At 42.3% G+C, this 27,500-nt stretch overlaps 3 protein-coding genes across 5 annotated transcripts in view; 2 read left to right on the forward strand and 1 right to left on the reverse strand.

The window, feature by feature from the left end:
- Positions 1 to 7,931, forward strand: part of LOC134183093 (serine/threonine-protein kinase RIO1-like) — a 12,003-nt gene extending 4,072 nt beyond the window's left edge. Inside the window, exons 6-18 of one of the 2 annotated variants that reach the window (XM_062650545.1) lie at positions 17 to 83; positions 139 to 181; positions 282 to 374; positions 443 to 502; positions 2,701 to 2,843; positions 3,664 to 3,750; positions 3,822 to 3,959; positions 4,016 to 4,119; positions 4,181 to 4,287; positions 5,368 to 5,526; positions 5,921 to 5,974; positions 7,496 to 7,666; positions 7,744 to 7,931. In XM_062650545.1, coding sequence (XP_062506529.1) covers positions 17 to 83; positions 139 to 181; positions 282 to 374; positions 443 to 502; positions 2,701 to 2,843; positions 3,664 to 3,750; positions 3,822 to 3,959; positions 4,016 to 4,119; positions 4,181 to 4,287; positions 5,368 to 5,526; positions 5,921 to 5,974; positions 7,496 to 7,666; positions 7,744 to 7,869 — 1,352 coding nt within the window. In that variant the 3' untranslated portion in view covers positions 7,870 to 7,931. The remainder of the gene's footprint in view (positions 1 to 16; positions 84 to 138; positions 182 to 281; positions 375 to 442; positions 503 to 2,700; positions 2,844 to 3,663; positions 3,751 to 3,821; positions 3,960 to 4,015; positions 4,120 to 4,180; positions 4,288 to 5,367; positions 5,527 to 5,920; positions 5,975 to 7,495; positions 7,667 to 7,743) is intronic. The other variant, XM_062650546.1, reaches the window with a different exon arrangement.
- A 1,845-nt stretch (positions 7,932 to 9,776) lies between these two features.
- On the reverse strand, positions 9,777 to 11,447 carry LOC134183450 (uncharacterized). Its single transcript, XM_062650986.1, has one exon. It carries the CDS (start codon positions 11,445 to 11,447, stop codon positions 10,224 to 10,226), a length of 1,224 nt encoding a protein of 407 aa, XP_062506970.1. The 3' UTR covers positions 9,777 to 10,223.
- Positions 11,448 to 25,186: 13,739 nt separating this feature from the next.
- Positions 25,187 to 27,500, forward strand: part of LOC134183281 (progesterone-induced-blocking factor 1-like) — an 18,066-nt gene continuing 15,752 nt past the window's right edge. For both annotated transcript variants that reach the window (XM_062650773.1, XM_062650774.1), the window contains exons 1-4: positions 25,187 to 25,793; positions 26,176 to 26,253; positions 26,323 to 26,458; positions 26,520 to 26,627. In XM_062650773.1, coding sequence (XP_062506757.1) covers positions 25,216 to 25,793; positions 26,176 to 26,253; positions 26,323 to 26,458; positions 26,520 to 26,627 — 900 coding nt within the window. In that variant the 5' untranslated portion in view covers positions 25,187 to 25,215. The remainder of the gene's footprint in view (positions 25,794 to 26,175; positions 26,254 to 26,322; positions 26,459 to 26,519; positions 26,628 to 27,500) is intronic.

Consider the following 27,500-nt stretch of genomic DNA (forward strand, 5'->3'; position numbering starts at 1 on the left):
GAAATCTTGTTTTTAGAAAGCTTTGCCGGTCCAGCAGTGTCCGGAAAAGCTATTGATACTCTCAGAGAGCTACAAGCTGGAAGGTCAGTTGTGTTGCCTTGTTTTGAGGTTGTTACTGTCCCACAGACATTGACATAGGGTTCGTGTTAAAGATAAGTCGGATCGAGCCACCATTGAACAGGCAAGTTGTTATATGATCTCTGCAAATACTTTTAAAAAATCTGCCAACAGATTTTGTTTGTGCTGAAATTGCTGGTATTTTATAGTAATTGTGTGTCCAGGTATTGGATCCTCGGACGAGAATGATTTTGTTCAAACTGCTTAGCAGAGGTGTCGTGGAAGAAATTTGTGGTTGTGTTAGTACGGGTAAAGAGGTCTGAAGCGTTAGTATTGTCTCACTTTTATCGATTGTTGTATGGGCATGTTGTTTAATACCACACAGGCAAATGTTTACTATGCCACATCGTGTCAAGATGGTCAGCCAGCTGATTGTGCTGTCAAGGTATGGACGACGCTTTATTATACAGGCTGCTTATTCTTGTAATGATATCCTTATTTCACATCAACATAATCAGGGTTCTAGCCAGGATTTTTGGAAGGCGTAGGTAGCGGTATGGTCGTGGCACATTAATCTGACACGTGGGAGTACCATGTAGTGTTGACTGTGGAAGTTTCTGAAAATAGAAATCACGCTTGGTTTCACTTTGGGGAGTGGTTTAGGCAAGTGTTTCTGCTAGAAATTTTTGAATATTAGCCACTTGGCTCAAGTTGTTTGTTCGTTTGTAACCAAGTGCTTTATTTCAGAGCCAAGAAAAAATACGGAAAGATAACAATCTTAATGACAACAACTATTGATTCAAGTTAACCTGATAGGGCAAACAGGCAACATTTACGAATGGTCGATCACAACAAATGCAGTACTACTCTGACCCATGCCATACTCAATGGAATATGACTTTGGAAAGACAAAGTTTACAAACCAGACTTCAAGCGTTCATTACCATCCTTCCTAGTTTTTATACTAGAATTTAAAAGCTCTGTCAAAATCAAAGTCTTAAAAGTTTTGGTCCTTCTACAGCATCATCAAAGTTCATCATCATTGATTCAATGATACAGTCATCATCGTCGGCTTCCTCATGGTTCTATGCCATTGATTTGCTTTTGTTTTACTACGGCAGTCATCTTCAGAATCATGACTAGCTGTCATCTTCACTTGTGCTTATTTCTAGTTCGACACTTACGGAAGCGTGCGCAAAAAGCATGTGCAAGACATAAACAGAGAAAGTGCGAGAGATCGGTCTTTTAGTCCCTGGAGCTCCATTGCGTTGCACTATAAACTATACAATAACCATTGTTAGCGCACTCTAGTGACTGTGCTTGCAAGATGATCTGATCCAGAGGAAGGCGTCTACGGCACACTGCAACAGCTAGCCAAATTGGTGACTTGGGGAGACATTACTATTTTCTCTCCAGCGACATTTATTTGTAGCATTTGCCTATTTGGCGATCCTCCAGCGGGAACACAGGTTTAGGATACCTACCACACTATCAGAACTCGGTGAAGTGTAGTTGTAACAATCATACAACGCTATACTGTTACAGCATGGCCGTAGGAGCTGATCTGGCTGGCATGCCGACCACTTTTCTAGAGTAAAGTTTTACCATTGACCTATTTCAGGACCGTAGAAACCGGTACTGTGGGTCTGTTTTAGGCCAAACCATCTTTCAAAAACTGTACTTGGGACAGTCGACGATTAATGGCCAAACTTTCTGTTGATACTATAGCTGATTAAATAACTAATATATTTATAGTTAAAACGAAAGTAAACTAGAGCATCTTGACATAATATATTAATTGCTATCTAGCTAAGGCAGGTCATATTGCATTGCCACGTATACCCGTATTACAATTGTTGGTAAACGAGAGTTTTAAGAACTCTTTATGCAATACATTAGGTAATATTGTATGCTGGACGACTGCTCTTTTGGAGTATTATGTTTGGACCACACTCTTTTAGCGCACATTAGGCCATACTACTTTTGAAATGCTTTCTACGGGCCTGTGTAACAGGTAATACCCTTTGTAGTCTTATACATATATTCTAACTTTAGCTACAACTGTAAACTGTAAACTACAACTCACTGTAGGATAATTTTAATTAGGTAGTCATGTTTGCTTGTTAACGATGAATGGAAGCCACCATCTCATCCACTAAATGTTGCATATCAAGAGCTTCACAATACTGTGCAGACTTTACCACATTGATATAAACCGATATTGCTATACAATGAACAAGGCTTACTCTCTGTAGTGGCTGCAACTACTGAGATAGAGTAGCATAATTGTTGTTATGAAAATTTTGTTGATAGGTTTAAAGTTTTGAATTGTTGGGTATCGGCATAATAGTTTTGGTAGAATAAACTGTACATTTTTGATGTGATGATTATTGTTTTTCTGCTGCTTTGGAGATACTTTCTTACACACACACACACACACACACACACACACACACACACACACACACACACACACACACACACACACACACACACACACACACACACAACTCAAAAACACACACACACACACACACACACACACACACACACACACACACACACACACAAACTCACACACACACACACACAACACTTTTTATATTATATATGGCTTAGTTAAACTGCTTTGTCTAATTACAGATTTATAAGACATCAATTCTACTATTCAAAGATCGAGATAAATATGTAACAGGTGAATACCGGTTCAGACATGGATATGCGCGACACAATCCTCGTAAGATGGTCAGAACTTGGGCAGAGAAGGAAATGAGAAACTTGACAAGGTATGTTATACTCTAATTGTCAGCAGGGTTTGTTTCTTTTAGGCTATGGTAGGCAGATAGCAATGCCTTTGCTTCTCTTTCAAACTTAGAGAGCACGTCCGGCATGGTCATCAGACCTATAGTACTTTTGCAGTTTTATGAAAGACCACCTCTACTAGTGTTGACCCTGGGCGATTCCACTGCACACAGCTAGTTATTGTATTTACTTATTTATGTATACGATCTATAAACGTCTGATCTGTCTGTCTGTCTGTCTGCCTGTCTGTCCTTCCGTCCATCTGTCTGTCTCTCTGCCCGTCTGTCTGTCTGTCTGTCTGTCTGTCTGTCCGTCTGTCTGTCTGTAACATCAATCACGCCAAAACTACTGGGCCAGTCGCCACGAAACCGTGCATGAAGACTGCATTTCACCCCACAATGCAAACACTTGCTTTGGTATTTAGCCGGTCCCCTCTTCAAGAGTCAGCCCCATGTGAAATCTCGCAACAACGTGACCGTGGTACGACCTCAAATTTTAACACATACAATCCCCATACACATGCCACGAGAGATGGTCGATTTTTCGCCAATTGAAACTATCTGTTTCATGCCTGGGCTAAAGTCACGTAAACAGGACGTTCCATAGCTTGACGTTGAATGTCTCGCACTTGGCTGTGTTGAAGGCAGCTGGAGTGACTTGAATTTGTCGGAGACTTTTCTGTGAGTGAGATGTTGACAAATGACTTGTGGTATTAAGTATTAGAGTTTTAGTGATTTTTGGATGCAACCGTGTACAGTTTTTTGATGAATGAGGTTTTGTTATGGATTTTTGGTTGTTGGTTAGGATTTACGGTAGTGGAGTGCCGTGTCCTGTTCCAGTTGTACTTAAAAGCCACATCCTTGTTATGAGTTTTCTTGGCAACGATGGCTGGTAGGTTAGCATATCAAATATCTCAACTATTTTTATTATTTTTAATTTGTATCTCTGAATTTTATGTCAAGGCCGGCACCGAAGTTGAAAGATACTAGTCTGTCTGAAGAAAAGTATGAAGAACTGTACCTCCAATGTATTAGAGACATCCGTACTATCTACCGAGTATGTCGTCTCGTCCATGCAGATCTCAGTGAATTTAACCTTCTGTAAGTCATCGACATCACAATTTAAGCTCAGAGTTGACTATGTTGTTACTAAATAGGTATTTCAACGGTCGGTGCTATGTAATTGATGTGTCTCAGTCTGTGGAGCATGATCATCCACATGCACTCGAATTCCTTAGGAAAGACTGCACTAACATAACTGGTTGGTATAGATTTGATGGCGTTGTAACATAGTCTTGATAGTCGGTGTTTCTTGCTGATAGCATTTTTTCAGAAGAAGGGTGTTTGTGTGCTGTCATTGAGGCAACTGTTCGACTTCGTCACTGATCCTAATGTTGCTGATGACAATATTGATTTGTATCTCGATAAGGTATGGACACATTGTTGGTCATATTTGTTTGTTTATCTGTCTGTGTGGTAATTTGCAAGTTTACGTCTTTGCAATTTTATTTATTCTTGAATTCTTATTAATTTCGTTTACATGTGTACGTTTCTGGTCCGTGTACCGTTCGTCTGTTCCATTTAAATTTTGAGCAACAATTGAATATTGAATTAAAAATTAAAAATTAGAAATTGCCTAAAAAGTTGCTTGTGATTTCAATATTCCGACCTTTTTGAAAATGAATAATGACATATGAATAAGTGGGAACCAGATGAGTAAGTGGAAACAAGATATGAATAAGCGCAACAGTGTTGAATGTTGTAATAATTCGCTGCACCCAATGATGCTATATGATAATTGGAAAGTGGAATGGCCGAAAGGTGCACGGATTGATCATTAATCACTTCCTGTTTTCAATGTAATGGAATATTGTAAGACAAAGCTATGCCAGCCAATTTTCAATTTTCAATTCAATTTTTAATTTGCCTCAAAATTTAAAATGGAATTGACAGATTGGACACAAAATTCAAGATTAGACATTAAAATTTAAAACAAATTGAATTTTGAATTTAACTTTGAAAATTGGACTGCTTGCAATTTTATTACATTGACAATGAAATTAGTTAAAGATTAAGTACGTTTTCATTTTCACTTTAATCTGTAAATAATTTTAATCTGTTCATCCGTCAATTTTTTGTTTTTAATAGGTCAGAATATTGAAATCACAAACAACTTTTAGGCAATTTTCAATTTTTAATTCAATACTCAATTTTGCTCCAAATTGAAAATGGAATTGATACACTGTACACGGATTGTTTCTGTCATTCTGATTTTGCCTATTGTTAATCAGTTCTCTCTATATCCATTGCTTTAGCTTTTTATCTAATTGTGTGTTTGTGTGTCCGCTTTTTGTGTAAATAATCAGTTTGTTCGTGTGTGCTCTCACTTGTATGTGGACATGCGGCATGTACAACTTGCATTGCATCGTCTGTTTGTAAGATCATTGTTTGTTGCTATTACGTATTTTCTATCTCTTCACATTATGTGAGACATCCATTTTGTTTATAGGCATTATCGATTGCTTCGGAAAGAATTGTAAGTGGTGTAAGTGAAGAGCACAAGGTGGATGAAGAGGTTTTTAGGCACTCGTACATTCCTCGTACCCTAAATGAGGTGGTCGATATTGAACGAGATCTTCATGAGGCTCAGGAAGGAAGAAGAGCTGAGGTAATATAATTTATTTGTTTTGAGACAAATTGAAATGTTTGTTGGTAGAATCAAGATAGTTTATATTTATGTCATTATGTGGGTATATTTTTGTGGATAATTTAGTAAATAATGTATGCATTGAATATTGTATATTTAGGTGGGTAGTTCTAATTGGTGCTTTTGAAATCAATGAGTGTCATAGGGTTACAACATTGAGCACTGTCGACACACACACACACACACACACACACACACACACACACACACACACACACACACACACACACACACACACACTGCCATCACGACTACCAACATCACCACCACATCCATTGCTACTTTACCACACCACCTTTACATTGTGAGGTAGAGAATGCTAGTGCTAGTAATGGACTTTTTTTTTATTTTACAGATTTTCTACCAGACATTAACTGGACTGAAGCCTGATCTATCAGGTGCCCAACAGGTTAGCCTTAAGTTAACCAGTTGTGTGTGTGTGTGTGTGTGTGTGTGTGTGTGTGTGTGTGTGTGTGTGTGTGTGTGTGTGTTTGGTGTGTGTGTGTTTGGTGTGTGTGTGTGTGTGTGTGTGTGTGTGTTGGTGTGTGTGTGTGTGTGTGTGTGTGTGTGTGTGTGTGTGTGTGTGTGTTTGGTGTGTGTGTGTTTGGTGTGTGTGTGTTTGGTGTGTGTGTATTTGGTGTGTGTGTATTTGGTGTGTGTGTGTGTGTGTGTGTGTGTGTGTGTGTGTTTGGTGTTTGGTGTGTGTGTGTGTGTGTGTGTGTGTGTGTGTGTGTGTGTGTGTGTGTGTGTGTGTGTGTGTGTGTGTGTGTGTGTGTGTGTGCATACATGTGTGCATACAGTGCACTGTAGGTGTCACCTGCGGCCATATATACGCCTGTCTCTAGAACAAGTAGCTGCGAAACACGGTCACAGCCCCAGTTACGTTACTTCGTTGCTTGAGCATGTATTTGAAGTGACCGGTTTTGCGCTACCACCAGACTTGCCATACCTACATGTACTGCACTGCAGTACGTACTAGATCAATATCTCCATATCTGTTGCTATTTGGATTTTTCAATTTTTTTATATGATCTTGGCTAGATTACTTTCGCGGCAGGAAGGGTCTGGCTACTCGAGGCTAGTCCGGCTGTACTACACGTACACTGTACTGTACACTTGTAACTATAGTCAGGCTGTACAGTCTACATTAGCTCCCCTGTTTTTACATTGTCTCACGCATTTGGTAGATTGATAGGTGTGAAAACGGCAGGGATATCTAGTTGCCTATAGAATACAATTCTGTAGATTAGTCTCGAGTACTGTACCTCATCTCCGTAGCTAAAGTTCCTGGGATGCCAATGCGCACGCTACCAGTTCTGTACCGCCTGCTAGATGGACAGAAACAGAGACAGAAAAATGTTTCTCCTCCTCCTCCTCCTCCTTCTTTATCGTCGTCGTCGTCGTCGGCAAGTTAGGATAGAGGACGAAGGAAGCTCGACAACATCGAGTGAGGATGAGACCGAATCACTGATCTCTCAACGCGAAGGCGGGGACGAAAGGAGAATTTCACAATCTTCTCCAAGAGGTGACGTTGGATGATGTAGAAAGCCCTTTTCGCTATTTGAGGGTGTCTAGACAGACTTTTGACCATATAATCCCTTTCGTAGACAGACCAACGCACTACAGTTCTAGTGGACCAGAAATGTTCACAGCTGAATCGGTAACGCTTAGCAAAGGCGTTTCAGTGCACAAATAAATGGAAGATGAGACTAACACATACTTTAATGCATGAAGTTTAACTAGAAATGGCACCATTTACTAAGTAAAGTTTGTAGAATGATTACTATATATATAGTAACTACTGTATTTATCACTCACTTCCTAGACTAATCTTTAACATTAATACTAACTATTGAAATCAACCATTAATATTAATTTGTTCATTAACATAATTATTTAATTATAATTAATCTTTCTGATCTATATGCAGGTCCCAGCTCTGTTAGATGAGTTACCACCCGAAGCTACTGAGACAATGTGCGATGACATATCAGTTGAAGGTGACAGAGAATCGAGTTCAGAAGACAACGAAGATGACAACACCCAGGCTAGCAGCGTCATTCTGAAACAACTAGAGGAAGAGCAGCAAGTGAATAAGAAAGTAAGATCATCTAAATGATCTAATGATTGCCTAATAATGTAGTGGTTTCTTGATACTAAGATTGCTGGCATGTTTAGGAGCATAAGAAGCTTGTGAAAGAAGCCAATAGAGAGAGGAGGAAGCACAAAATGCCTAAGAATGTCAAGAAGCAGAAAGAGAAGGAAAGCAAACAGACTCACTCAAAGAGCAGCCGTAGACCCTGATATGCGTATTTGGAATCTGTCAAGTTAGATTTTGTTAAAATGAGAAATATATCTAAATGGACATCATATCCTAGGGTTAGTACACATACATGATGTAAACCACTATCCAACCCACTAATGTAAACTAATACCCTTGTATTGCTTGATGACATGCGCACACACACACACACACACACACACACACACACACACACACACACACACACACACATGACAGACAGACAGACAGTCAGACAAGCAGGCAGACAGACAAAAGTGACAGACAGACATATAACAGACAGACATATTATTGTTACAGATCCTCTACTTGTACACATCCTAAACTTCTATGATGAACCAGTCCTTCACAGTGAAATACTGTAAAACATTAGTGGACTTGGATGTCAAAATCAAATACTAAACCATCTAGAGCAAACGTTGATACAAGAAAATGAGTTGATGAAGACTAGGAGACAAATGACAATCTAACTGTGAGACGAAGGCGGACGCCGAGCTCAGAGAGCAGAAAAAAGGTGCGCACACAACCCTGACTGATAGCAGACGCCAACTGAAGCCACAAGATGATGGGACAAAGAAATGATGACAGGAGACTATCCAGCTGTGAGAAGAAGGCATACGCTAAGCTCAGAAAGCGGGAAAAGATGCGTGCACAACCTTGACCGACAGCAGACAGTGACATAATCCACAAGAAGAAAAGTGAAGACAGAGCACCGACAAAGGAGATGACATTGAAGACACGTGGACACGAATGACAAAGAAAGGGGTCCGACGGGCTACAATGTTCCTTGGGACGGTAGCAGCCGAAGCCGCACATGTCGACATATGACATACAGGTAGATGGACAGACAGAGACAGACAAATAGACAGACAAGCAGGCAGACAGACAGACATATGACAGACAGACAGACAAGTGACAGACAAAGACATAGGACAGGTAGATGGACAAACAGACTGACAGACCAACAACAGACAAGTAGATGGATAGACACACAAGCAGACAGACATATGAAAGACAGACAGACCAACAGATGGAGAGGCAGACAGAAACAGACAGACATATGACAGACAGGTAGATGGACAGACACACAGACAGACAAGTGACAGACAGAGACATATGTCAGGTAGATGGACAAACAGACAGACGGACCAACAACAGACAGGTAGATGGACAGACAGACAGACTGACTAATAGACAGATATACCAACAGACAAAGACAGACAGACCAACAGATGAATAGACAGACAGACCAACAGATGGAGAGACAGACAGACATGACAGACAGGTAGATGGACAAACAGACAGACAGACATATGACATACAGATAGATGGACAGACAGAGAGACCAACAGACGGAGAGGCAGACAGAACAGACAGACATATGATGGACAGACAGACAGACATATGATGGACAGACAGACAGACATAAAGACAGACACAGTGGAAGACAGGTAGATGGACAGACAGACAGACAGACAGACAGGCACACACACACACACACACACACACACACACACACACACAGACAGACCAACAGACAGACAGACTAGGGGAGCCTTTTTAATTCTGTAGTTGTAGTTGTGACACTGAGCTGCTACTTTAGTTTCACCTGTATTAGCTTTGATGTATAAAAATATATGAAGAACAGACACTAAGGTAGATGGACATTACATTACAGGTAAACCTTTCAAGGCGCCTCTGTGTTTTCTTACACCTTGAAGAGGTTGTTGTCTTAAGAATGCTGGCAAGAAACCGGATCATCCATAGTTGAAGCAACGATTTTACTCAAGCAGATTGACTGAGACATTATGTAGAGAAGTTTTGCACACGAAAGATTTCAGTGAAAGCCCGGTTATGCAGACCATACACTCACTTTCACGAAACCGCGTTCCTGCTGATGGACAGACAGACAGGCAGACAGACACATGGACAACGTATCAACCCACTCACAGGCACATATTGAAGGAACAATCAGTACAAAGATTGCAAAAAATTTGCCGCATAAGGCAACATCGGTGTTCTAGCTACATTTTCAACAGCCTTGAGTTCCTCAAACCATGTAGTGTATGTACATTCATCGATGTTCATCAACACATCGTCTTCCCACCTTATTTTGCTCTTGCCACCTTTCCACTACTTTTAAGTCAATTTTGTAACCTATTTCATATTTTTTTCATATTTTATCATATTTTCATAAATTATTTTGTAATTGTTTAGAACTGTGACAGAGGCTGTTGTGTATGCATACTTAATAGTTGAAGAAAGGTATGCATGATCGTTAGCAAGATATCTACAACATCATGCTTATTACATTACTCATCATGTACTACACTTTAGTATGATCACCTACCTCATATTATTTCTTACATAGTCTAATATCACATGTTTCGAACGTTAACTCTGGAAACAAACCTTTTACTCTGTCAACATGGAGTTTACATTGTTGTTGTAGTCCCTTCAGTTTTGCCTCTAGTCTGGCCACTTCAGCAGTGACCTCTTCAGTTTTACATTTCACAGAACACGTTTCAGTCTCCGTTGTACCTATAACTCGCTTGGTAGGGAAAGATCCCACCCACCGGAGATGCCAAGTCCAAACAGGCGATCGCCTATTGGGTAGAATGATATCAGAGGAATTAGTCAGGATACACTGACTTCGTTTTGTTGTATCATTATGTGGTGTACAACCCGATGTCATTTCTACATGCTCAACATCCACGATGCTTTCCATCCACTGCCAGAAAAGCTGGCTCTGTTGAGTCCACGCAACAAGTTTCTCTAAACGTTCAATCAACTTTTCCAATAAATGCGAACACTTTCTCAGCAAGTCCGGATGTCTTACCAAGTAGACATCGTTCAGAGACCAGTGCTTTGGTTGTCCACTAGAAATCGATCCTGTTCTTTCAGTCGCCTTGTGGGTCTTGCTCGACAGCTTTGCAATGCCTTTTTCAGTTGAGTATACCGCTTTAGCGATCGCAGCGATTTTGTTCCTTGATGTGAGTGCTTGCTGAACTAAATACTGATCGGTTTCATTATAACTTGGTTTATCAACTGTATTACTACTTTCTCTTGCAATTGATAGATTTTGTTCCTCCATCCATTTCCACCAGTCACGAGGACACTTGATAGTTCGTTCTATACGACACACACTAGACGAACTCGGTAAGCTCGTCGTTAAACAGACAAAGCAACGACGAATATAGAACGAGTAGATGTCAAATATCCTCATATGCCACAAAAGCCAGACAAACGCCAATAGTAACTCGCGACTTCCGACTTCCACAACCTCAGACTGATCACGTGACACGTTGTCACTGAAAGCGTTTGCTAACCATTTGTAAAACTTGTCTCTCCCATATGCCGATTTAAGCATCACTCTTGATATAAATGCTGCTCTACTGTCTCCAGTAAAAAATTCTGTCGATTGCATATCCACGAGAACTCGTAGACTCGTGAAGAGTGGCTCCACTGACGTTACCTTGTTGAACTTGGCACATCGTAGAGTTTCCGGGTGAAGGTCACCGATTCCCATGAAGCGCAGCAGTTCGCAAAAAGCCGAGACGACTCTCTTCAGGTCTGTCATATTGAGTCACGCCTACAGTTACCCGGATTAGGTCGGTGCTTGAAAGACGATGTTGATTGGTTGCTGTTTATGAAAGTACGCGAGGAGGTAAGTATGCTGAATCATTCAGAATGGACGTGATCAATTCATGAGTGAGAATTCATGCATTGGTAGTTACAAAATGGCCTTGAATAATTTATTACTATTTAACGTTTGTCACATTGTTATATTACATTGTTAATTAATACTTTAATATTTGTTGTATTTTTAATTGTCTGCTCTCTAGAAAATAAGAAGTTGGGTTATCCGGGATAAGAGATAAATACTGGGGACGGAACGGAAGGTAGTCGTGTTTACCAAATTCATCAAACTTGACATGGGCTTGGAGTGAATTTTAGACATTGATCTACGTGCAGTCAGCTGGACAGCTAAATTATATATAATGTCTTTGATAATCATGATAATTTATTTTCTTACCAACAAAGTAATTTTAATTAAGTTAAACACGACGTCATTGTACAATGGTTGTTGTTGTTGTTGCTGTTGTTGTTGTTGTTGTTGTTGTGTGTGTGTGTGTGTGTGTGTGTGTGTGTGCGCGCGCGCGCGCGCGTACGTGCACACTTGCAGTGTTTCTTACTCTTTGTAGTTGTCTACTTCTGCCAGTTTGATGAGAATCATGTTGTGAGTGGTAGTGCTGAAGGACACAACAATGGCAATACAATTATAAACACGTGCTCACTAGCCGTCAAACAGAGATCCCAATAAATCAAGTTTTATATTACAGAGAATTGCAATAATAATAATTGATATCCAAACATTTAATCTAAATATTAGTTATATATAATGTGCTTGATGATCACGAATGTCTATTTTCTTACTAACAAAATAATTGCCGAGCGTAGTTGTAATTTTAATCTGGTATTTGGAACTTTGGATTGTCAGCTGCAAGATATTTGTAATGTACGTGGCAGATAGGCATAAAGGTGACAGTGCTCTGCTTGAGGTGTACAACTAACTTCATTTAGGTGGTTGATTATAGAGAACAAGAAATCATTTTCAACTGCATTAACTACGCCTTCAACAACAACTTTCAAAGGATAACTGTTTGTCTTTTGTTCAGAAATTGGTTGCAGTAGCCATGAGTAGGTGATTGAAGACTTGCCAAATAGTTGCTATCGTAACACTTTGATGTGAAAAATTTACACAACTGAATTTGATTGCCATTCCATTGCCCTGGGAAGGATGTCTGTTGGTATTCAGCTGGTTGTTTTCCTTGTGTGTGGACTTTCAATTGCCAGCGATGTTCTTCACCAATGTCCAGAACCTCCACACATTTTTGACCTAAATGTAACTGTGGCATCTGAATTGCGTTGCAATGGGTTGCCTTTTGTTCAGGATGGATGTGATGTAGAGCTCGTGGTGACATATATTCCTAACATTGTGTGTTTCTCTGAGCTACAGTTGACTGTCAAGGTTAGTGGCGTTTGGTTCGATGTAACTAATGTTGTACTGGATAACAGCACAACCGAATCGTTCCTGCAGTCATTGATGCATAATTCAACTTTTTGGAAAGGATCAGAGCTTGTCGTTGAGATGGTGTTTGGCAACCACTCTACTCCAAATTGTTTGACTCCAAAAATTTCTTTGTCTTTGACGTTGCACCAGAGAAAGGCAGAAAAGCATACAGGGTTTCTTGAATGTGATACTCGTATTCAGGTTTTACAATCTGATATCAAGGGTTTGCCAGTGTTCAAGGGCACAAAACTTGTAAGCACCCTAGTTGAGAAAATATGTGACAAGGAAAATGGTTTCGAGTGTGAAAGTGCTTGTCTGAAATCACCATTCAAGTGTTACTTGCCTAGAAGAGGACAGGCTGGTGGCTTGATAGTCTTCAAACGTGTATTACGTAATGCTGCGGTTGACTTAGCAGACATGGTAATTACTATTGAGAATCAAGATGGGCAACCCATAGCCTACACCGTGGAAGCAAAATCTGATGGTTGGCTGGTGAATATGACTCCTTCTGATGGTACTACTGATATTTACATGAGTGTTCAGTATTTTGGGCAATTTGGCGGAGCTAAACATATTGTCATTCGTAAAGACAGCTACTTGAGTTTTCCTGGCAATCTTGTTAAATTCTTTTTTGGAGCGGTTTCTGTGTTTTCTAGGCAACAAACTGGGGGACTATCATGTGACAACCTAGAGAAACTTGTGACATTTCAGGATCCCAGGCTGACATCTTCTGGACTGTGGATTGCTCCTGAGAGAATTGATACTGACAGCATTATAGAAAATCAGTTCAGCTGTGGTGTGAGAGATTTGTTGGCACTGGACTTGGTGACCTTTACAGCTGTAGTGATGAATCTGGAGAACCACACTATATATGACATCAAGCTTGACGTGACGTTCGACAGCAATGTGTTTGTTGTACCCAATATGGATTTTGTCAATGTCTCTTATGGCAGTGCTATTGCATCCATTGGCTACAGTTTTACTTTATCACTTGGTCAAGTACTAGTGACTGTTGACCACCTGGCTGGCTTACAAAGTGGGAGTGACAGTCTGAACATTCTGTTGGTGGGTGTCACACTTCAAGTCGTTGACTTTGCATCAATCGCATGTGTGAGCAGGGTCACAGCCACGCTCAAGTCATTTTTTTCTTATGTGGACTTAGTCAAATATGAAGCAGATTTGTCATCAGACAAATATCTCATTGAAGTGAATGCTTCTTTGGCTGATCTCTTGATTGAAATTGATGCAGGAGGTATTCAAGTAAATGCATCCAGGCAGTTTGGGCAGTCTATTAGGCCTATTCCGTTGCATGTTTTGTCATCTAGTTTTGTGAGCTTCAGCATGTTACTCAGTATTCCTGCTTTGTTAGTTGGGCCTGTGACAGTACAAATGCCGTATGGCATAACCAATGTCACAACCATGAATGACACGGCTAGTAGAGTCAATGCAACAACTGTAGCTGCTTCTGTAGAGTTGAACAGTGTTCTAAATTCTTCACTCATTGGTGTTTTGGGATCTCCTGAAGGTGTATATAACTTTGGACCTATTTTTGTCAGTGACGGACGTTCTTCTGGAAAGGTGACTTTGTTGGTGACACTGTTGGTGTGTGGAACAGGTGCACAGAAGTTTTATGGTAATTCATCTAACGTGGTGGCTCGTGTTCAGTATGGCATATCTGCTCAGTACGTCGTGGATGTGATGATTCCAGTTGTCTCAGAACCACGTCTTGATTTGATTGCAGATGTTTCACCAAAGCCTCCAACGTTGCTGCAAGGTGGTGATATCATAAATGTGACAATTTGGATTACATCAACATCTAATGATCACAGTACTGCACTCGACAGCTCTTTGTGGATAGGTCTTTACCAAGAAGTTCAAATAGCAAGAGTTAGCTGCTTTTCAGTGGGTGTGGATGTTTGTAGACATGTTCGGAACATATCAGAGCTTAACAACAAACTCATCTTACACAGTCGTGGTGTCACTCTCTTCAAGGATGTTAGCATAACTTGGAGTTCATTAGTGGAATTGAACGTGTCCCTCATTGTGCTCACGAGCAGTCGACCAGGAACAGGCTTGTCTATCACAGCTGTTGTGACTTACAAAGCTGCTTCTATGTTATGTGCAGAATATAGTGCAAAATCATTCTCTGAGATGGTTGTCCATGATGGCTTTGCAATTACAACTCCTGCTCTTGTAAATGCTACCATCTCAAATTCTAAGAATCAATTGACACCCAAATGGCACCTGACATTTCTTGAATACTTTGCTGTAGATTTTGTGGTTTATATTCCTCGTGTTAGAACAGATCTACAAATTGTCATCAGCTTTCCTGTCCTAGAGAGCAAAGTAGATCACCTCGAAATGACAGTACACAACATAAGTCTAGTTCATTTGGGACACAGTGTTCGAGCTGATGAAATACTTTGGCATTCCTGCGATGCCCAAGGATTGAATAAGGCGCATGATGCAATTTTAGATGACTACTGTTTTCTTGTATCACCGAACGTAACTTTACTAAAATCAATCAGGTCGGGGCTGAGGTATAGTGTCACTAATGTGGTTGAAATCAATTTGAAAAACATTTATCAGGATTCGTGTAGTCTTCATTTCACACCCTTTGACTGTGGATTGATAACTATAAGGGTTCTTGGCCAGGTTGTTGGGAGTGCATCCGAGCACGTGATGCAGGGGCTGCATGGCAACTTGACAGTGGAGATGAATTATGTGTCATCAAAGTTTGGCCCTCAGGTTTACGAAGACTACAACGTTTCAACAGTAGCTGGTACATTTCAAGTGTATGTGTTAGAACCTGATCTTGACATCACCTTCAATAGCTATTATTCTTCCATCGCTGGAGAAACAATTTGTTATCATCTTTGCATATCACAACAAAACAAGAAGGAAATGCAGCATGAAATAATACCTGCATTTGATGTCAGTATCGTAGTACCTATTGCACCGTTTGTTGTACTGCTCGATTCACCTGCTGTCTTGGCCAATTCCAGTGCAGCAGAGATGGAACTGTTGGTGGGCAATTCATCGATAACTGCAGCTGTTGCCATCCTTGATCGAGATGATTGGTTCATGTTGGAATATTGTATTGCTATACTTGCGGACATCACTCAAGAACTTTCGTTCTCAGACGCTGTAATGGTTACTTATTACAGTCAACCGGGAAAGAGAAATGGTCGACGTTATGAAGAATTTGAGATTTCAGTTTTGCACGTTTCACCCGTCACTTCCGGCTTCCACAAGTGCAATATACCTGGAAAAACGGTAAGTGCAGTACTACTAGCCTCATCTGAGTAGATACTAATAGGAATTGTGTTGTGGATTAAAGATATATGTAATTTTAATAACTAATAATGACCTATACTAGCCATACAGGCTTTTACTAAACAAAATTAAATATCATGTACTATCACACATACACCGACAAACACTGACACCACACACACACACACACACACACACACACACACACACACACACACACACACACACGCACGCAAGCACGCACACAGACACAGACACAGACACACACACAGACACAGACACAGACACACACACACACACACACACACACACACACACACACACACACACACACACACACACACACACACACACACACACACACACACACACACTCTTACTAGGGAATGATCAGTCGGAACGACTAATCTCAATCATGGCTTTGTCTATGTCTGTATAAACCAATCCGAGCACACACACACCACACAGATTGTACGAAACGTGTTGTACTTAAACAGCAGCAGAGCAAACGTACTTGAAAGTATATGCATAATTTTTCTGGTGCACTTTACAATGCACCCGACCTGTGTCTGTATGGCTTTTATGGCTAGTCGACTTGTGAAAGAGAGGATATTGATGCTGTACCTTTATGTTTAGTTTGATAATGACGTTCGATATCTACGGGCACGCGAGTCTGTGGCTGTTCCGACAGTCACGTTGAAGAATACGTCCGTGGATAAGACACCAACACTCGAACTGACGCAAGGAGAAGTGGCTGTCGTTACAGCGGAATTCGTTGTTCCTGGGGGCACTGCAAGCGTTGTCATTGGACTAAGTATGTGTGTGTGTGTGTGTGTGTGTGTGTGTGTGTGTGTGTGTGTGTGTGTGTGTGTGTGTGTGTGTGTGTTGTGTGTGTGTGTGTGTGTGTGTGTGTGTGTGTGTGTGTGTGTGTGTGTGTGTTGTGTGTGTGTGTGTGTGTGTGTGTGTGTGTGTGTGTGTGTGTGTGTGTGTATGTGTGTGTCGGTCTGTCTGTCTGTCTGTCTGTGCGCACGTGTGTTTGTTAGTGTGTGTGTGTGTGTGTGTGTGTGTGTGTGTGTGTGTGTGTGCGTGTGTGTGTGTGTGTGTGTGTGTGTGTGTGTGTGTGTGTGTATGTGTACGAGCGTGCGAGTGTGTGAGAGTACGAGCGTGCGTCTGTGTGTGTGCTCGCGCGCGATTGTGTCGTGTGTCTGTGCGTGTGTGCGTCTGTTTGTATATATGTGTGCGAGCGTGCGTGTGTGTGAGTACGAGCGTGCGTGCGTGTGTGTGTGTGTGTGCGTGCGCGGGTTTGTTTGTATGTGTGTTTGTTTTTGTGTGCGTGTGCGTTCGTATAAGCCTGTACATCTCTAATATGTAGACATCGTCTCGTCGCCTAACAATCTTCATCCTCTCGAAGTCTTAAACGCCAGTGTCTCGGATGTTGCCGACATGACAATTTCCGGTGTGCAGACAATTTCAGTAGCTCCTAACACAAGTCAACCTCAATCCATCGTCTGGACTTTTCCCAAGGTCGTCAATCCACCAAGTGAGGACAATGTAAACGACACCATATCAGTTGAGGTATAGAAACTCTTTGCACTTAATTTAATTTATTTGTTATTGGCGTTGTTGTGTGTATGTCGAATTGCTACTCACTTTATGTTTGCTGTAGGCTGTGGTTGTCGCTTCAAAGGATGTGGTTGGATTGAGTGATCCTCATGCAACGATGACGGCTTTTGCTGTCGTCGATAACTCGACGGTTTCGGGGTCGTCTGTCGTGTTCGAACTGGTAGCACCGAACTTGAGTACTACGGTATGAAGACAAACGTTTGATTGTTGGCGTGCGTGCGCGTGTGCGTGTGAACGTGCGCGTACTGGCGTTGGTGCGCGCGCGGACTCACACGAACTTGTGCTCCTGCGCCCTGTGTGAATGTATTAGATCTTATTGGTGTCATTGTAGGTCAACGCTTCGATAAATGATGTAGATAAGGCCGTTCTGGACGTAACGGTTGAGGTATTTCATTCCGACTCATCTACGGCCATTGCAAAGAGTCTGAACTTTTCGCTGTTTCTATCTCCGGCTGTTCCTATCAACGAGTCGGATATCGAAGTGGCATTCCATCCGCCAGATTTCCGGAGTGTGACGTTGGAATTATCGACAATAGGGAACAAGACGTTATTGAATATTATCGACATCGGAGATCTTGCACGTAAGTACGACGTAAACGTCTGAGAGTTGACTTTGAACACACACACACACACACACACACACACACACACACACACACACACACACACACACACACACACACACACACACACACACACACACAACGGCTTTAATAATGTATAGAGATAATGCGTTTCTCCCAGTGAACATAGAAACTCATTGATCAAAAATAAACGTCTCTACCTGAATAAACGCCCGTTTTGCATTAGTTGCAGAGCAATAACGTTATTGAGACTTTGCACATTTTCCTGTACTACATTTAGTAAGTGTCAGTTATCGCCAGGGTTTTGAACAGGCATTCTTCTGCTATGGAATTGCCCAAGATTTGAACTACAATTACGTCAATAGGAACGTCGAAAGCAATAATACTGCAATAAATGGCATACTAAAGTCAGAAAAAGATGAGTACCCAATGACGTTTCTTGCATTGTCATCTACTAATGTGCTCAGCCAAACTTCATGTTGTTACATAGCTCTGTTTACAATTTCATTTTTCTGGCTTTGGCTGTACTAGGAAACACATCAACAACTGCTATAGAAATTGGCTATTTTGATGGAGATATTATCATGAGATGCTTCAAGTTTCCTCCGACAGACGATTCTGAAGTCTTGTTTGATGACATGCTGAAAGGCCTAATTAATATCAATACGATCAGCGGGCGTTTACGTACCATTTCAGAAATTTACGACCAATCTGAAATTTATGTAGAAGACCCTGAGATTCACGTCACCGCGTCTTGCTGTTATGACGTCACTACACGCCCTCAAAATCTTGCAGCTATAGGCAATCGTATGTGGATGTAGCTCCAACGTTTCTACAGAGGGTGCATTTGTGGAAGAAGCAGTAGTTGTGGACCTTGCATTTAATTTCTGCTATAGCTCAATCGAAGCTATTTGCTCTTTGTGTGCCGCTTAATAGATGCCTTGCCGCTTAATAGATGCCTCTATTTGAATAAGCGCCTGGGGTTTTACTTAAACACAATCTGTTTATGAATTCGTTCATTTAGTAAGCTCTTTCAGCGTTTATATGGACGGATATGGTATATGTCGTTTATATAAACTCGTTAATAATAATAATTATTTTTTTGTTGGTTGACAGGTGATGTTTCTGTAAGAATTGATCTGAGTCTTCAGACTACTACTATCAACTCCCTGGTGAGCGGCATTCGTTTTGTCTGTGCGTTTACGACGATGTTGCACGGATTTCCTTTTTGTATAGGCGAGTGATGGACTTCGCATAACTCCCGTTGTTGTATACTCTTCTATAGCCGACGATGATAAAATCCTTTACGGATTTCCCGTCTCCTATCCGGTTAGACATCGACGTTGCTATATAAAACGTCAGCAGTGTCTGCGTGCGTGCGTGTTTGTGTGTGTGTGTGTGTGTGTGTGTGTGTGTGTGAGTGTGTGTGTGTGTGTGTGTGTGTGAGTGTGTGTGTGTGTGTGTGTGTGTGTGTGTGTGTGTGTGTGTGTGTGTGTGGATTTGTGTGTGTGTGTGTGTGTGTGTGAGTGTGTGTGTGTGTGTGTGTGTGTGTGTGTGTGTTTGTGTGTGTGTTTGTGTGTGTGGATTTGTGTGTGTGGTGGGATGGCTCAGTTGGTTGAAGAATCTTCTATGGAGTGTTTATATCCGGGAACTTGCAGGGTTGCAGGTTCAATTCACAGTGATGGCAAGCTATGGGATAATTTTCTGGGGCAAGAAACTTACGCACAATTGCCTCGTTCGACTCAGAAGTATTAATGATTTCATTGACTTTAGTGGCAAAGGCCCCGACTGCGACAAAGTCCATCAGCCAGGTGAGACTTCGGGTACCCACACCACAGTTGGTGTCGCAGTTGGTGCTACTGCGAGTACCAGACCAGGCTCCAGTGTTCGAAATTCCCGAAATTTGCTAGTCGCCAGTGTAACGAGTTTGTGTGGTTACAATCGCCTTGGGCACCAGACCGTCTATCTTTTATGCTCCCTAGCTATCACAAGGTCTATGCACAGGACAAATTATTTTAAAAATAATTATAATTTTTCACTCAAGCATTAATTAAAGCAACTCTGTTGACTTGTTAAAACTACAATTATCTTCAGCAACTGGTATAACTAGTTAACAACACCAATGGCAACATGGACCAGAGAACAATGCAACTTCTAGAGAACTAATTATACTGTAAAGTAGTATTTACCAAGTGCTTGGATTGGTTGGATTGAACTATCATTCAGCATCAGCATTCAAAGTAGAAGTGTGAGGAGGTGTAAATCTTACCTTGTATTTGGCATGCAGTCGTTCTCTAGAACTGAATCTAATTGTTTTTTCACTAACCATTTAACTAATTAGACGTATAGTCTAATTCCGTTTTCCGTTTATCTCCTAATCCTGTTTTGATGAAAGGCATAGCATATGGTTTGCAAACATGGTGTGATATGTTTTGATGTGCGTAATACGAGTAGTTATCAGCATACAGTACAAATACTAGACTGGACTTGACTACAAATGGCGTCTGACAATGGAGTTAGCACACTCCCGCATGACGGACAACTCAACAAGTCGGTACGCTGTGGTATCACTGCGATAGTGATGAAGACGACTTCCTCTGTCATCTTGCAGCACGACATTCGTGCTGTTGATTCCCTGTTTCTTGCAGCACCCACAGTAAGACGATGATTTCCTTGCTAGCCCTAGACTGCTACGCTTGTTATTATGCGCTAGGCAGAATGCTACTCTTGTTCGATAGACAGCTGGAATGTTTTGATAGCTCCGAACCAGACTCAAGTAACCGCAAACCAACTTCCCTACTGCAGACACGCGTCTCTCTCTATTTCCCAAACGTGAAGTCGCGGAAGTGAGTAATGAGATGCGGTCACACCAATCCAACCTGCATGATACAAATGTTTTGAATACATTCTGCCTGCTACAAACTGTCACCTTACAGCACAGTGTAAGCAGTTGCCACTCAACAGTAACAAGATTAGCTAATTAGCTACACGAGCGCAATTTGACTCTCCAGAGACTGCAAGCCGCTTAGCGCCGCAAACGTAGCAGATTTTACCAAAGCTGGCACTAGCTTTGAAACATGCAGTCGCCAGCGGAAACTTTTAGTCGCCATTGGCAAATTGGCGACCGCAATTTTGAACACTGCTCCAGGAGATTGCTCAGCACGGCCCCCATAGCTCCTTAGTGCACAGGAACCCAGCCAACTGGCTGGAGGCGTAACCGTAACGAGCGGCAGCTCCTTATCCATTTGCTATTTGCCTTTTTGCATTTGTGTGTGTGTGTGTGTGTGTGTGTGTGTGTGTGTTTTTGTGTGTGGATTGTAAATTTCCTATTAAAGAAGTGTTTTATAGTTTACAGATATCATTACAGCAAATTACTCTATTTTACGTCTTCCTGCTTGATTGCGCTTTTTGCCCCATTTTACTTCTGCTTGCTTGTCTGCACATTTCTTCTTTATTGAGTATATTTGCTTCTAACTTTGTATGCACTTAGAACGACCTGAACATCAAAACGACGTCAGAAACTGCCGGTCAAAGCGTATGCATTCGTGAAGAACTTACATACGTTGAAGAGGTAGCATCGACTCGAGGCTCCGACGGAATATCTTTTATATGACGTTTTGTATTAGGTCGAGTGGACGTACAAGGTGGCCATCATCGGTGGACTGGTTGGTTTCATTGTTTCAGTATTGCTCTGCTCTCTAATACTTTTCTACATCTGCCGCAAACGGCGGTATATTTCGTACAACAGGCTTGCAGCCTTAGAGCGAGAGACTTACGACGAAGAGAGGTGTCAAACAGTATGCTCTTGCTGCTGCTGCTGCTGTATGTTGAAACGCAAGGTTTGTATCCAAAGTCAAGATGAAGTTGTGAACTTGGTTGAGAAAGATCGACGCGCACGTAGTTCTATGCTCGCAGGGGTAAAAAGCGAAGCGCTCTTGACAGGCGAAGCAAGCTCGATCACTGGAAATATCAGTGACACTTCGACTCGTTGTGCTTCTGCTCTATCGAGTGATACTAGCTTCTCTATTCAAGTGTCTGGTGTAATGAGATCGCACACTCCTGTCGATGATCACTTGTCTGGGAGTAAAAGCCGTGGGCGTGACGGTGCTCTAAGTGGTAGATTGTCGAACGCGAAGATTGCCTGGAGAGGCGAGGATAGTGAAGAAAAGAAGGCAAGGCTTGGGACACCGATGATCGGTTTCGAGACCGTCAGTGATGTTGAGCAGCCGTCGAGAGAGATCAAACTTTCTCCATTGATGGAAAAGTTTAATATTGAGCGTGAAGATATTGTTGGCGAAGGCAGCACGCTATTGCGGCAACCTTTAATGATTAGTAAGGCATCTCCGACAATTCATGTGTCGCATCGGACCACAACTGCAGGCTCCACGTTTTCAGTCGAAAATGTATCTGGTTCACAACCGTCTTCTGTAGGTTTGCCTGCCTCTCAGCATGTAACCGGTCGGGACGGCGCAGTTCCTACTACTAGGAGCGATCGCGAGCCTTCTACTGGTGTTGTTGACGAGCCTGAGTCTTCATCTCTTAATCTGTCGACGTCTCAGCTTCTATTAGTACGTCAGGATTCCGTTCTTGTTCCTATAGAGATTTGCAAACAACCTGTTGACGATAGCGGCAATCCGCAACCGTCGACAAGTTTTCCGGAGCCGCATCGATTATCCGAACGCGAAGATCGTGTTCCTGCGGCCGGAGAAGGCAACAAGTTGGTCGCTGACGATGTCGGCTACTCGAACAACCCTGACTCAAATTTACCACATTCCCGGCCACTGACGGCACACAGCTATGCCTCTGGTGTTCCAATAGGCAGCGAGCCTTTGGCTGATAACGGTAGTTTGCCAAGGTCACGACCCCCAACTGCGTCGGATGGCTTAGTTGTCGCTGAAAAGTACCCAGACTCGGAGGACAGGAATGTTGCCGAGCTGTCAGATCCATGTACTAGTTTGCCTGTTTTGCAGCCTTGGATTGCGAATACTGACCGGGTACCGGAATTAGCGAATAGGGAGTCATTGCCAAATAGTAAGATTGCTTCGCAAGTCTTTGCTCCAAATTTGGTAATTTTACACTCCCCGATTGCGAATGACGAGCCGATTGTTACTAATGATGGTAGTCTGATGCCGACGGGGAAAGGTAAGCCTCTATGCTCTCCAGCAAATCCTGCTGTTTCGCAACCGATGACTCCATTTCATGAAGGCTTACTTCCAACAAGAGACCAAAGTGGGGAGTCTCCAATTGATCAAGCCTTTGCTCGGCCGCTTTCTTCTGGAAAGTTGGACGTTTCTATTTCTCAAACTAAGCATGATGATCGCGCTTTTACCACAAGCATGGGTGATTTCGTCCCTGTATTAGACGATATTGCTGGTTCGCAGGATTTCTCTACAAGTTCGCGCGGTTTAGGGCCAGAGACTACGCAATCGAAGAAACCTGGCGAAACGCCCAACCAAGTGGACATTACAAGGAATAGGCTGGAACCTATAGCCGCAATGCCAGAAGATGGACGCAATCACCAGCCTTTTGCATCCAAAGTTTGTATTGAAGAAATCGCAGGGGAACCAATAGTGCCCGAAAAAGTACAAGAAAGAGTGTCGTCTGCACCGAATTTTAGCCCGTCACAATATGATGCTTATAGAAGGCAAGTTCCACGTAAATTGGCCGGTGTCCCAGTAAAGGCAAGTGATACTCTCGGTTTAGAGAATTCTGGTTTGTTTTTTAATGTAGCAAGAAGACCCCAAACTGAGCCCAACGTTGTTTTGCCGTCGAGGCGAAGTGATGCGGATCTTACAGACCTAAAAGGAGTAGGAAGTTGCAAGGCAGTAGATAAAGGTAGAAATTCGCCCATTTCGGTTAAACTCACTGAAACGTCGGCAGATCTGGAACCGTTGAATGTGCTTGGCATTCCAGGAATCCCGCATTTTCATCACCCGTTTACCAATGTAATGGATGACGGTGGATACAAACCAGTAAACAGTTATAGAAGAAATACAAGTTTTGGCGTGCAAGAACCTCCCGGAACGCCGCTAGGGCTGGAACCGTTTAGTAAGCTTGACAGCACAGGCAGCGCAAATCTTCGTCAACTCGGTGTTTATCCAATGAACGTCGATGGTCAAAACATGGTAGCAAAAGTTGGGGAAAACACGCCTGCTGCCGTACGAGAACCTTTTCGGGCGTCGCCACGGCTGGACAAATCTGAGAGGCTTGACGTTCCAGGCACTTCGCACTTTCATCAACCGTATGGTTGTCCAACAGATGTCGATGGTCGCAACTTAATAGAAACAGGTAGAGGCAACACTCCTGTTGCGATACGAGAACCTGGTCAGATGTCGTCACACCTGGAACCGGTCAACAAGCTTGGTGTTCTAGGTCCTGCGGACCTGCGAAAAATTCCTGTTCATCCAGTGGATGGCAGCAACCACAAATCTTTGGATGAAAGTGGAACAGGTACACCAACTGTCCTACAAGAATCTGCCGGGACGTCGACAGAGCTGAAACCGTTCAAGAGGTTCGACATTGCAGGCACCTCGGGTACTCGCCAGCTTGATGTTCATCCAATTGATGTCGATGGGAAGAAGTCAGTAGAAAAACGTAGTGCTTTTGCCGCACGAGAACCTTCCGGAACGTCGCCAGAGTTGGAACCGGTCAACTGGCTAGGTTTTTCAGACACCCTCGATCCTCGTCAAATTTCTGCCTGCCCAGTAGATATCAACGGCCTGAATTCAGTAGATATGAGTGGAAGAGATACACCAAATATATTAGAGGATGCTGCTGCAGCGCCTCTGGCGATGAAACCAGACAGCGGTTCTCAAATTTTAACCAGTGCGGAAATTTCACGTCGTGTCGCTCTAAAGCTACGTAGACGAAATAGAAACATTCTTCCGTCTCCCGTCGGTGTTATCACTGCTAATACCGATGTGACTCTTAGCCGCACATTTATAGAGAGCAGAGCATCTGATGGTTGTTCTTCACCGACGGAAACAATTCCGGGAAGCATAGGAGAGCCGACGGCTTCTGCTCACGGCTTTCGCAGTCGTGCAACTCCCGATCATTTCAAGCTTCAAACGTCAGAGACAATGAGGCGCATGTCATCCTTGACAATACCGGTACTAGACAGCAGGGACAGTTCGCGCTCTGATTCAGTCTTAAGTTGGTTCAGTGGCAAGATTAGTGGTCTTTTCAGTCGATCGGGAAGTCGCGCATTGAATACTGCTTCTAAGGCGTCGCGTCGTTCTTATACGATGGGACGGACACCGAGGGCTTGGAGTATGCTTGGCACCGTCGGGAAACCAATTGAGGAGACAGAAGAGGAAGAGCAATTAGATTCTCGTTCCGACACGTTTTCACCCGATATTACAGAGGAATGGTCAGTGTTAAGGATATCTGTTTGTTGTTGCGTTTATTGGTTACGTCAGGTGCTTTTGCTTAGCATTCTTACTAGATTTTTATCTGTCTCTGTTTTCTTGTAGACTTTCGCGATAATTTTTGCGTACCAGCTTTCCTCTGTTTGTTATTGGATACATGCTGTGTTGTCATCCTTGCAAGTCAGTTTGTCTACCTGTCTGGTAGCCTCTTTGCTTGCTTTCTTGCTTGAGTATGGTATGTGGCAGTTTGGTGGCTACTGTAGTAATGCCTGTCAATTGTGTTATGATATATGCATTTGTTATCGTAACATAGTGTATTTCCTCACAACGTTAGCCTCTCTTTTATTCTTTTCTCTTTTTTGTAATAACTATTCTATTTGACAGTGTTGCTGTTCCTGAATGGGACGTTACTACTGCTTGGATTCAAGATGAACCTGAACGACAACAGCTAGAACTCGAAAGGTAAGGACGGATACAGTATTCCGTGCTTATTGACTACAGCTGCAATTTTCTATTTGCCTAACCGGTTAGCCTCGATTTCCTGGCTTCGATATTTCTGGACGCGGAACTGGAACAAAACAGGATCGATCTGTATGTGTATTTGCTCACCTGGTTTTTTCAGGCTCTTCGCAAAATGAGAAAGTTGAGCACTGCTCAGGAGGCGAAAGTATCCCTACTTTCATCCAACCACTATTATGTCTAGTTTTAAAGAAAATTTGTCTGCTCAGTTGTTTGACAGATTGAGATATCTAATGATTAAGCTGGAAAAGAAACTTTCAAAGGAAAAGAAGGCGAAAACTAAAGTAGCGGCGCGGACTCTTACGAAGAAACACGAAGTAAATCCTTAAAGGGACATGGTCACGATTGCCCTCGGACTCTAGTGTAGATGTGCTGATCTTAATGTCGCATTCACTTTTTCCCCAAATACGTAGCTTTTGTAACAAATAATCAAGTTTATAGACATGCACTTACACATCCTATCAGCGAGCATTTATGGATCTTTTTACTCATTTTCGAGTAGAACACGTGATCGGACGTCTATCGCGCAAGCTTCTTTTACTAAAGCACGATGCCTCGTCTAGTAGCCATGGCGATGCACGAGAAGGGCTGGACGATATTCTAGGAACTAACGCAACTTTCCGCATCCGCTGTTTATTCACATTCTAGAGCTGCAAGCTAGAACACACCCTTACACAGTATACATCTACAGATTTGCACTCGCATGCAGCTTCTTCCTGCATGCTGGCTTTGCGCCTCCTCCCCTTAATTAACGGACTTCCCGCTGCAACTTTATCTGACATCCTCCTTACCACACCGCTCACGATATGACAGAAGTAGTGGTATGTTGCATGCGAATGAAGCTATGATGCCCGTCAAAGCGTACTGCTGTAGTGAATGTTAACACAACTTAATTATTGCAAGACATTTAGAGTGTATTTTGTATAAGAAGCTCAAGATCCGACTGATTGACCAGACAGAGACCAGCAAACCCATCGTTCCGTATATAGCAAACAAAATCCCGTATATAGCAAGTGACTCAGCTTGATCTTCTTCAATTTCTCCATTGCCTGACAGCATGGTTTCATTGCTTTGATCAAACTTTGATCAAAATTTAAAGCGATCCGAGGGAACAGGTGGGGTAACGAGCATGCGCATAGTTGTGACCATGTTCCTCTAAATTCGTTGTTCGTCTTAAAAATAAAAAATCT

The sequence above is a fragment of the Corticium candelabrum genome, chromosome 8, assembly GCF_963422355.1.
Source record: "Corticium candelabrum chromosome 8, ooCorCand1.1, whole genome shotgun sequence".
NCBI lineage: Eukaryota > Metazoa > Porifera > Homoscleromorpha > Homosclerophorida > Plakinidae > Corticium > Corticium candelabrum.

Bases quoted from the DNA above. Each gene is read 5' to 3' on its own strand.
- LOC134183450 (XM_062650986.1), bottom strand. From the start codon at position 11,447: ATGACAGACCTGAAGAGAGTCGTCTCGGCTTTTTGCGAACTGCTGCGC.